At 51.3% G+C, this 12196-nt stretch overlaps 1 protein-coding gene and 1 pseudogene across 1 annotated transcript in view; one reads left to right on the top strand and one right to left on the bottom strand.

Moving 5' to 3' along the window:
• Nucleotides 1-664, top strand: part of LOC108796311 — a 9417-nt pseudogene extending 8753 nt beyond the window's left edge.
• The window catches only part of MAD2L2 (MAD2 mitotic arrest deficient-like 2 (yeast)), a 31464-nt gene that overhangs the window by 13991 nt on the left and 5277 nt on the right, over nucleotides 1-12196 (bottom strand). The window contains exons 3-9 of the mRNA XM_018567778.1: nucleotides 11534-11652; nucleotides 9870-9941; nucleotides 8704-8804; nucleotides 4148-4242; nucleotides 3994-4067; nucleotides 3720-3812; nucleotides 3216-3268 (exon numbers count right to left, since the gene is read on the bottom strand). Coding sequence (XP_018423280.1) covers nucleotides 3227-3268; nucleotides 3720-3812; nucleotides 3994-4067; nucleotides 4148-4242; nucleotides 8704-8804; nucleotides 9870-9941; nucleotides 11534-11652 — 596 coding nt within the window. The 3' untranslated portion in view covers nucleotides 3216-3226. The remainder of the gene's footprint in view (nucleotides 1-3215; nucleotides 3269-3719; nucleotides 3813-3993; nucleotides 4068-4147; nucleotides 4243-8703; nucleotides 8805-9869; nucleotides 9942-11533; nucleotides 11653-12196) is intronic.

The following is a 12196-nucleotide window of genomic DNA, read 5'->3' as shown; positions in this document are numbered from 1 at the left end:
GGGGGCGGTTGGGAGAGAGAGCGAGGAGAGGCATACCCGAAGGGGGTGGGGGGGAGAGTGCAAGGAGAGGCATAGCCGGGGGGGAGGAGAGGCCCCAGTGAGTTGCCACCTAATATGTAATTGAAGAGTTGCCGGCGCCTAGTCATAGTGACTCCTACTGGTCATTCCGTCATCCACACTCTCCGTCGATGTGCCAGTCAATCATCCCAATAATTCTTCAGACATTGAACATATGTGTGTGAACGTCTATATCAGTCGTGGGCAACCTCTGCACTCTAGCTGTTGTGGAACTACAAATCCCATGAGGCATTGCATGACTATGACAGCCACAGATAGGATTTGTAGTTCCACCACAGCTGGAGTGCCGTGGTTGCCAACCTCCCGCCTCCCCGGTCTATATAGAACATACTTCACCCGTGTGCTTGGTCTCCTTCCTCCTCAGAGGACTCACTCGTTGAAGAACTACGGACCGGGAGTGCGCTATGTATATTTCGGACACGGCGGGAACGCCGCTGACTGGGTGGAGGGCTGGCACGGCGTCCGCGTCACCGTAGAACCGCAAGATCTGACTGTACAACCGCGCACAGCCAGGCCGAGTGCAAAGAGAAGGAAAACGAGACGAAAAGCAAAACCCAAAAAAATAATTCCGACTCAGGAAACCTAAAATCTTCAGAATGGAGCTGAGCACCCGATGCAGAGGGGCCCCCCTAGGAGAGGGCTGGCCGGTCTCCAGGGCAGGGGACCCGATGTTTTGTTTTTTGTTGCCTTGCGAGTGGCCTTCGCGTTGTCAATAAATCGCACAGAATTCTCATCACATCAGCTCGTTTCATATTTACTAACATGTTGAAGAATAATTAAAGGAGAATGATGGGGCAATTTTTTTTTGCCCAGGGTCACCGGAGGACATGTGTTGTGTCCTCCGGCAACCCAAAACTCAGTGTATAGCATATGCCCGCTATATGCTGAGAGCGCCGCAGCCGGGACGGATGCCGACATTACTGTTGAGATCCACCCAGCTGGCTGATTGACAGCTGGTCCCGCCTCTCTAGAGCCAGACCCAGCTGGCTCCACCCCCTCTCTGGTCCATTCCTCCAGTCAGTGCTGGAGAAGGGGAGAGGTGGAATCTCTGCAGGGAAGATGATCGGGAAGTCAATGACGGCGGTGCGTTTTTCGATGACTCCCCGATCAATAGAGCCGACCTGTGATGGCTTCAGTGTCACAGATCGGCTTGAATTATGGGGTTGTTTTGGGGGGTGGGGGGTGTTTTTTTTCCCCCCCCCCCCCCCCATATTTCTCCTTTAAATCTGAACTCTGGGCAGACAGCCTTATACACGAATGTGATCTAGATTACCTGCCAAAGGATTTGTCATTTTGTGAACTGGGCACTCCTCCCTAGGGGGCCCCCGGGTGCCGATAGGTGTGTAGATGGAGTACTTCTCCCTGGGGAGGTTTAACTCTGGGCCCTTTGCCCCGGGCGACAATGTCTACCTTCCCCACTGCCTGCTGGACAGGTCAGAGACCTAACCTTCCTCCACCACGGTTTAATCATACAGCTTTGGTCACCGATCCATCCCCAGCCGTCCCACTAGAGCAGGGATAGGCAACCTCGGCACTGCAGCTGTGGTGAGACTACGTTTCCCATAATGCCTCTGTGAGTCATGCCTGTGGCTGAGTCTTGGAAAGCCTCATGGGATTTGTAGTTCCACAACAGCTGGAGTGCAGAGGTTGCCGACCCCTGCTCTAGCAGCACCGCACGATGAGGTCATCACACTTCTTTCTCTTCCTGTCAGCAGAAACCCTGTGTTAGACTGATTACCATTGTGCAATGAAGTAGTGTCTGACTGGACTACAGGGGTACTGGTGCTTCTCCCATTCTGGGTCATGCTGAGCAGGGGATTAGAGGGAGATAACATAAATACAGACTGGTACTTATGCTAGCTGTAAGGTACATTCATTGATGTCTAACACATTGCTGCTGGCCTTATGCATATATATAGCTATAGCAGCACAGCGGGCGCGGGGTTGGCTTGACCGTTGTGCTGTCACATATATGCATAGATCCGTATCACTCCAAGCACTGTGACCACACTGTCACCCATGGGTCAGGAGGACAGGTTCCTGATCACGTGACAGCTGATCACATGCCCAGGAGCCTGCTTACCTGCCTCTGAACCCTTAAAGGGCCGGTGGGTACCAGTGGTAAGGGGTAAAACAGACTGAACATTATAACAGGTAGAGGGATCAGTTTTGAGGAACAACAAATCTTCTTGTAAGTACGTTTTTATTTTATTAATTCCTTTTATAAAAAGAGACAAATACATTTCACCCAAATCCACGACACAAATATAAAAGACACAGCGGACGGAGACAACGTGGGATTTGTTTATGATAAAAGTCACAAAGTTTTATGGAACAACGTCAATTTTGTTAAAACAGAAGATATTTCATCATTTATAACAGGATTCTTCTATTCCAGCCGGCCGTCAGCTGTGACTTTAAAAGTGACACGCTTTATTTTAACCATGGCAACAGTATACAGTCAGCCCCACTACTTCCATTCATTAGATTTCAATTCTTTCACTCAAAGACTCAGCATCGCATGTGGGCGTGTCCTACGCAAATACAGCCTAGGAACACCCACTCCTCCAGACTGACACCCGCTCATCAAGGCAATTTGCATAACTCCTCCCAAGAGCCCGACCACTGCTATTATCAGGGCTGAGGGGCTCTTGAGAAGAGAAATTAGGCAGGGAGCTGTGATGGTTTCAGGAAGATATGTACAGCACCCTGTCAGCCCCTCCCACCAGCCATGTTACAGCACCCTGCCGGCCCCTCCCACCAGCCATGCACAGCACCCTGCCGGCCCCTCCCACCAGCCATTACGTGCCTGCATTGCATAGAGTAGCACAGAGTCCCACTGATTCTAAAATAATGTATGTATTGAAGATGGAAAAGGTTTTCCTGAAGAACTTTCTAGCGTGTTGATGAGGAACCTCGGCAGATTAGACCTCGGCTTCCCGCACAGGTGTACACACGGCTCCATGATGGACATTTCTGGGAAATCTATCAATGGATTCCTTCTGTACAATCAACAGGTCACCTGAAAAGGAGAGCGAGACTACGTATTCAGCCAATCACAGAGCTTTTATCTTCTGTAAATGTTCATGTGGGCGGGGCTTAGTCATAGAGGATTCTCAGGCACCCGCATGAATCACACGGTCAGTCGTCAAGCGCATTTCTGAGCTCGCTCTTCTACGTAAAGCTGCATCTGAAAGAGGCAAAAAAAAAGGGATCATCAGCACGGCCAACCAATCACTGTTTACAAATCTTAGAATATTACACCACGGCATACGGAGGCACAGGGACCCAATTTAGCCCAAAGGTGCTCAGTAGGGTTGAGGTCGGGGCTCTATGCAGGACACGCAAGTTCCTCCACCACACTGGTCACCCCATGTCTTTATGGAGCTGTCTATGTACACAGGGGACAGTCATGGTGGAACAGAAAAGGGTCTTCACCAATCTGTGACCCCAAGGCTGGAAGAGCACAATGGTCTCCAATGTCTGTGTATGATGATTGCCCAGATGTATACTGAGCCCACTGATGGCGTACCAATGACTGATTAAAAATGAACTGTTAGAACTTCTGCTAAAAGTTATCCCTAAATCAAACAATTGGTGTTGTCACAAAGTGTGAAGAAAGGTCCAATTCCGCCGCTCACCTTCAATATATCGGAGGTCATGGTCTTCAGTGGTATGAGCCGAGGTTCCTGCATGTGTACATCCTGCTCGTCAGCCAGAATCCAGGGGAAATCCTGAGCAGACACCAACCACAGAGGTAAAAAATGGATACACTCAGTTATAATATTCTCTGTGACTTGATAGCCACAATGTAAAAGAACTAAAGGGCCCCGGGTGCTGCACAAACAGTGACAAAAGGGCCACAGGTTGGGCACCAGGGGTCTAACTAGTCATGTAAACCACCTGGTAACTCACCTTTATAACTTGAATCTTTTCCATGTTCCTCGTGGCTGCTTCCCGAGTATGGACCAATATAGTGAACGTGCACGCTGAATGAAAAGGAAAATCATTAGTTGCCATTGTAATCTAAATCAGGAGCGGAGGACAAGGTCCTGACCGCCAACAGTACCTGGGGGGTTGTTATCTAGGACGGCGTCACAGACACTGATCTTCAGGATAAATGCCCTCAGCAGCTGCTCCACGTGAGAGAGAAGAGAGTCGGAACTGCGCAAAACACAAACGGAATGTCAGAGAGGTCAGGACCGCTTCTAATCCAGCACAGAGGTCAGCACCCGGACCACATACAGACTATACAGAGTGACGGGTCAGCACCCGGACCACATACAGACTATACAGAGTGACGGGTCAGCACCCGGACCACATACAGACTATACAGAGTGACGGGTCAGCACCCGGACCACATACAGACTATACAGAGTGACGGGTCAGCACCCGGACCACATACAGACTATACAGAGTGACGGGTCAGCACCCGGACCACATACAGACTATACAGAGTGACGGGTCAGCACCCGGACCACATACAGACTATACAGAGTGACGGGTCAGCACCCGGACCACATACAGACTATACAGAGTGACGGGTCAGCACCCGGACCACATACAGACTATACAGAGTGACGGGTCAGCACCCGGACCACATACAGACTATACAGAGTGACGGGTCAGCACCCGGACCACATACAGACTATACAGAGTGACGGGTCAGCACCCGGACCACATACAGACTATACAGAGTGACGGGTCAGCACCCGGACCACATACAGACTATACAGAGTGACGGGTCAGCACCCGGACCACATACAGACTATACAGAGTGACGGGTCAGCACCCGGACCACATACAGACTATACAGAGTGACGGGTCAGCACCCGGACCACATACAGACTATACAGAGTGACGGGTCAGCACCCGGACCACATACAGACTATACAGAGTGACGGGTCAGCACCCGGACCACATACAGACTATACAGAGTGACGGGTCAGCACCCGGACCACATACAGACTATACAGAGTGACGGGTCAGCACCCGGACCACATACAGACTATACAGAGTGACGGGTCAGCACCCGGACCACATACAGACTATACAGAGTGACGGGTCAGCACCCGGACCACATACAGACTATACAGAGTGACGGGTCAGCACCCGGACCACATACAGACTATACAGAGTGACGGGTCAGCACCCGGACCACATACAGACTATACAGAGTGACGGGTCAGCACCCGGACCACATACAGACTATACAGAGTGACGGGTCAGCACCCGGACCACATACAGACTATACAGAGTGACGGGTCAGCACCCGGACCACATACAGACTATACAGAGTGACGGGTCAGCACCCGGACCACATACAGACTATACAGAGTGACGGGTCAGCACCCGGACCACATACAGACTATACAGAGTGACGGGTCAGCACCCGGACCACATACAGACTATACAGAGTGACGGGTCAGCACCCGGACCACATACAGACTATACAGAGTGACGGGTCAGCACCCGGACCACATACAGACTATACAGAGTGACGGGTCAGCACCCGGACCACATACAGACTATACAGAGTGACGGGTCAGCACCCGGACCACATACAGACTATACAGAGTGACGGGTCAGCACCCGGACCACATACAGACTATACAGAGTGACGGGTCAGCACCCGGACCACATACAGACTATACAGAGTGACGGGTCAGCACCCGGACCACATACAGACTATACAGAGTGACGGGTCAGCACCCGGACCACATACAGACTATACAGAGTGACGGGTCAGCACCCGGACCACATACAGACTATACAGAGTGACGGGTCAGCACCCGGACCACATACAGACTATACAGAGTGACGGGTCAGCACCCGGACCACATACAGACTATACAGAGTGACGGGTCAGCACCCGGACCACATACAGACTATACAGAGTGACGGGTCAGCACCCGGACCACATACAGACTATACAGAGTGACGGGTCAGCACCCGGACCACATACAGACTATACAGAGTGACGGGTCAGCACCCGGACCACATACAGACTATACAGAGTGACGGGTCAGCACCCGGACCACATACAGACTATACAGAGTGACGGGTCAGCACCCGGACCACATACAGACTATACAGAGTGACGGGTCAGCACCCGGACCACATACAGACTATACAGAGTGACGGGTCAGCACCCGGACCACATACAGACTATACAGAGTGACGGGTCAGCACCCGGACCACATACAGACTATACAGAGTGACGGGTCAGCACCCGGACCACATACAGACTATACAGAGTGACGGGTCAGCACCCGGACCACATACAGACTATACAGAGTGACGGGTCAGCACCCGGACCACATACAGACTATACAGAGTGACGGGTCAGCACCCGGACCACATACAGACTATACAGAGTGACGGGTCAGCACCCGGACCACATACAGACTATACAGAGTGACGGGTCAGCACCCGGACCACATACAGACTATACAGAGTGACGGGTCAGCACCCGGACCACATACAGACTATACAGAGTGACGGGTCAGCACCCGGACCACATACAGACTATACAGAGTGACGGGTCAGCACCCGGACCACATACAGACTATACAGAGTGACGGGTCAGCACCCGGACCACATACAGACTATACAGAGTGACGGGTCAGCACCCGGACCACATACAGACTATACAGAGTGACGGGTCAGCACCCGGACCACATACAGACTATACAGAGTGACGGGTCAGCACCCGGACCACATACAGACTATACAGAGTGACAGAGGTCAGCACCCGGACCACATACAGAGTGACAGGGGTCAGCACCCGGGCCACATACAGACTGTACAGAGAGACAGAGGTCAGCACCCGGACCACATACAGAGTGACAGGTCAGCACCCGGACCACATACAGACTATACAGAGTGACGGGTCAGCACCCGGACCACATACAGACTATACAGAGTGACGGGTCAGCACCCGGACCACATACAGACTATACAGAGTGACGGGTCAGCACCCGGACCACATACAGACTATACAGAGTGACGGGTCAGCACCCGGACCACATACAGACTATACAGAGTGACGGGTCAGCACCCGGACCACATACAGACTATACAGAGTGACGGGTCAGCACCCGGACCACATACAGACTATACAGAGTGACGGGTCAGCACCCGGACCACATACAGACTATACAGAGTGACGGGTCAGCACCCGGACCACATACAGACTATACAGAGTGACGGGTCAGCACCCGGACCACATACAGACTATACAGAGTGACGGGTCAGCACCCGGACCACATACAGACTATACAGAGTGACGGGTCAGCACCCGGACCACATACAGACTATACAGAGTGACGGGTCAGCACCCGGACCACATACAGACTATACAGAGTGACGGGTCAGCACCCGGACCACATACAGACTATACAGAGTGACGGGTCAGCACCCGGACCACATACAGACTATACAGAGTGACGGGTCAGCACCCGGACCACATACAGACTATACAGAGTGACGGGTCAGCACCCGGACCACATACAGACTATACAGAGTGACGGGTCAGCACCCGGACCACATACAGACTATACAGAGTGACGGGTCAGCACCCGGACCACATACAGACTATACAGAGTGACGGGTCAGCACCCGGACCACATACAGACTATACAGAGTGACGGGTCAGCACCCGGACCACATACAGACTATACAGAGTGACGGGTCAGCACCCGGACCACATACAGACTATACAGAGTGACGGGTCAGCACCCGGACCACATACAGACTATACAGAGTGACGGGTCAGCACCCGGACCACATACAGACTATACAGAGTGACGGGTCAGCACCCGGACCACATACAGACTATACAGAGTGACGGGTCAGCACCCGGACCACATACAGACTATACAGAGTGACGGGTCAGCACCCGGACCACATACAGACTATACAGAGTGACGGGTCAGCACCCGGACCACATACAGACTATACAGAGTGACGGGTCAGCACCCGGACCACATACAGACTATACAGAGTGACGGGTCAGCACCCGGACCACATACAGACTATACAGAGTGACGGGTCAGCACCCGGACCACATACAGACTATACAGAGTGACGGGTCAGCACCCGGACCACATACAGACTATACAGAGTGACGGGTCAGCACCCGGACCACATACAGACTATACAGAGTGACGGGTCAGCACCCGGACCACATACAGACTATACAGAGTGACGGGTCAGCACCCGGACCACATACAGACTATACAGAGTGACGGGTCAGCACCCGGACCACATACAGACTATACAGAGTGACGGGTCAGCACCCGGACCACATACAGACTATACAGAGTGACGGGTCAGCACCCGGACCACATACAGACTGTACAGAGTGACGGGTCAGCACCCGGACCACACTGAGAGTTACGGAAAGCAAGGACAATACAGGGACCTCTATGGATGCTGCTAATGTGGCATTGGTTTCCCTCCAGTATAGTCGGGAATGCGAGACCTCACAGGGGGATATAGCTGGACACTGTAGAAGTCAAGGGGTTAAAAAGGAAGGTGCGGGGACAGTCACACAACATGTCATCCGTGGTTCTGTGCAGAGCGTCCCTTTAGTGTCAGATCTAATGTGTTACTCGGAGTCACCTGATAGAGAGGAGCGGCGGCTGTGCGATTTCAAAGACAAATCTCTCCACCGGGTGGTGCTCTTTATCCAGGATGACCAGCACAACCTTCTCCACGTCGTTCTAGAGGACCAAAGAGAGCACAAAGTCTGATCACATGACTGCGCCACCTTATGTCAGAGAGCCGATACTAAAGGAGAACCCCACTAAGAGCCACTGCCATCTCAAGTGGTCACATGACATAAAACCAGTGTAACTAAATATCTGTAAAAAGCAAATCAAGCTGGACTGTCTACATGCACTTACTTGAGCGTCGGCTGCACATCATTGCTCTGGACCGGCTTCCACTTAGCAACAACCAATGTCTGTGCAATGTGTGTCAGTGCACTCACTTGTGGTCTCCACCAGGGGTGCATATTAGAGGGTGACAACGCAGAAGAACAAATCGGGAGGCAGGGACAGAGTGTTGTCACCCTATAACAGGAAGTGCCCAAAGAAGGACCTTCATGGTAGGCTCACCAGGGATTATTTCAATGAAAGCTGCAGATTTAAAGGAGAACTATGGGGTCAGGGCTTTTCCCCATAGTTCTCAGGGTAACGGGAGGACACAAACTAGCGTCGTCCCGTCACCCTAAGCTCAGTATACCGCTCGCGGTATACTGAGACGCCGCAGCTGAAGCGGATCCCGACAATTATGTCTTTTTAAACAACTTTGAATATTACAGTAACATGGTGTGAGATTTTAGTGAATCTACTTTACAACCCCCAAGGGGTTCTTCACAGTTAGAGCGGTTAGGGTCTGGAACTCGCTACCGCAGGAGGTGATTTCAGCTAAGAGTGTGGACGAGTTTCTCGGAGACCATAACATACAGGGGTACAGGTAACATACAGGGGTACAGGTAACATACAGGGGTACAGGTAACATACAGGGGTACAGGTACGCCTAAGAGCAAAATCACGCATTGGACTAATACACACGCACACGCCTGATCAAACATAAATGCATACACGCAATAGGTTGGACTTGATGGACTTACGTCTTTATTCAACCTCAAATACTATGTAACTATGTAACCCTGTCTATGAAAACATTTATGGTGTCCCCATACACATACGTGTCCTTGATTGACAAAGAGCGTGTTGAATAGTTGGATCATGTGTCCCCGTCATGTAATGTAGTAGCTTTACCTTCTCTATGAGGGGTTTTACACAGTGCAGCGTGTCCTGGATGTAGCGATTCAGCTCCGGGTGACACGACATCTAGAAAACACACATAATACATGTTGGCACTCTACTGGCTGCAAGAACATAGAACATGAGAACAATAATCTGTGCTTGGCTTGCTCTTCCTCTCCTCCTCCTGCCATTGCAAGAGCTACCCTGACTGTCATTCTTTAAAGCTCAAGTTATGTAGTTATATTTTGCCTTCCCTGGTCCCCCACATGATGTTATCACTAGGTGTCAGCGCTTCTCTATACAATGCAGACAGATCATGGCTGGTTGGAGGGGCCGGCAGGGTGCTGTACATAGCTTCCTGAAAACATCACAGCACCCTGCCTCATACTTCACTCAAGAGTCCTCAGCACTGATGCAAGTAGTGGGCTGGCCCTTGGGAGGAGTTATGCAAATATCAAAATTCCTTAGAGAACTATGAGGGGGGAGGGGCTTTTCACTCACCTCATAGTTCTAGCCGACCTGTGACAATGAGACTGTCACAGGTCGGCTCAGTACATCGGGAGGTGAGCGAACACATACCGGCGCTCGCTCACCTCTCGATCCTGTCACGGCTCTCTGCCGTGACAGGGGAGGGGCTGTATTCCCCCCTCACCGCTCCGATCTGCCAGCGCTGACTGGTGGAACGGATGGGGGAGGGGGCGGGTACAGCTGGCTCTGCCTCTAGATAGGCAGAGCCAGCTGTCAGTCACGCAGCTGGGCGGATCCCGGCACAATTTTTCGGGATCCGCTTCAGCTGCGGCGTCTCAGTATACCGCGAGCTACAGCTCGCAGTATACTGAGCCTAGGGTGACGGGAGGACGCTAGTTTGTGTCCTCCCGTTACCCTAAGGAGAACTATGGGGAAAAGTCCTGACCCCATAGTTCTCCTTTAATGGGTGGATGTCAGTCTGGAGCAGTGAAAGTTCCTAGGCAGGCGGTATTTGCAAGCAGACCACCGTTGGTAACGCCCACGTGTGATGCCGAGCCTCCGCAACTGAAATCCAACTAATGAAAGGGGCGGGGCCAGGGACAGCCAAGCTGGGGAGGAAAGGCTTAGATTTTGCTGGATGTCCTCCTCCTAGAAAATGAGGCGGGCTCCGTCTGACTTGCTGCAGCTTGTAATGCACATTGTGAGACGCTGCAACAAGGAAGGACAGGATTGTCTATCTGTTCACATTTTATAAATGATCAACCCATCCTACCGAAGGAGGCTCATCAACTAACGCACACGTTAGACCCAAAAACACCAACCCAACAGTCTGATGTTTTCCCCGTACGATGTAACAAGGTTCCGGAATCTTCCTACCACATCCTAGTCCTGTTTAGCATGCTATAGGGACAGCCGGCGAGGAAGAACACTGCTGCCCTGTGCACACCTGTCACAATGACAAACCCACATGAAGCTTTGATCTGCTGAGCTAAGAAGTCACTGGAACATTTCCCCCATCGGCCTCCACCCTCCAGTTCAATATCTTACCAACCCCCCGCCCCACGCAGAGATTATTGGAAATCAATCTCATTAATACGGCGTAGAGTAGCCTGGGGTGGTGGAGAGAGCGACGCACCAGATTTATGTGGGCAATAAGGGGGAACTGTTCCTATAGGAGACGCTAACAAAACACAGATGTGACCATCTACCTGGACAGGGACATTGTACTTCTTCCTCTTCTGGAAGATTCCGGTCGGGTAGACCTCTCTGACATACAGGATCAGGTGCACGGCCACCTCCAGGAACTCGCACAGGATGTCCGCCACCACTGGGGGAGGAAAGGAGCAGAAATTGGTCAGTGTCAGCACAATGTAGAGCACGTTTCTACACAGGGATGAATGGCGGTCTGCGGTGTGTTCTCGGGGACTCCGTACCTTTAAATGAAATGTTTTTTCATACATACTTTGACGTAATTACTGTCTCATATTTTCATGACTGTATTTTATATACAAATGGACAGATCAGCCACTTCAAGAGCAACTCAGATAACACTGTCCTGTGCAGGAAGAGATTTCTTTTTTTTAAATAAATTCTTTATATTATATTTTAAAAGCTTTGACGGTGATCACAAGAAGAGAAAAACAAGTGCATAAGTAGCAAATAGTTGCTCTCTTGGGCGGTCATAGAGAAAATACACCAAGTGCATTGCGATGTATATGACAAAGTAAACAAAATAAGATATTTAAAGCGTTGAAAAAAATAAGGGGAGGGTGTTCCCCCTGCTCAGCTAGTCAGTGACCCCGTAAGTATCTCAAGAGGGGGACATATAAGTGTCCAAGTGCTTATGAGCGCATCTGTGGATCCGAGGGAGG

This window comes from Nanorana parkeri, unplaced genomic scaffold, assembly GCF_000935625.1.
Source record: "Nanorana parkeri isolate BGI_ZX_2015 unplaced genomic scaffold, ASM93562v1 scaffold1091, whole genome shotgun sequence".
Lineage (NCBI taxonomy): Eukaryota > Metazoa > Chordata > Amphibia > Anura > Dicroglossidae > Nanorana > Nanorana parkeri.
Note: the sequence above shows the minus strand (reverse complement) of the source record. Positions and strands in the feature narration are given on the sequence as shown.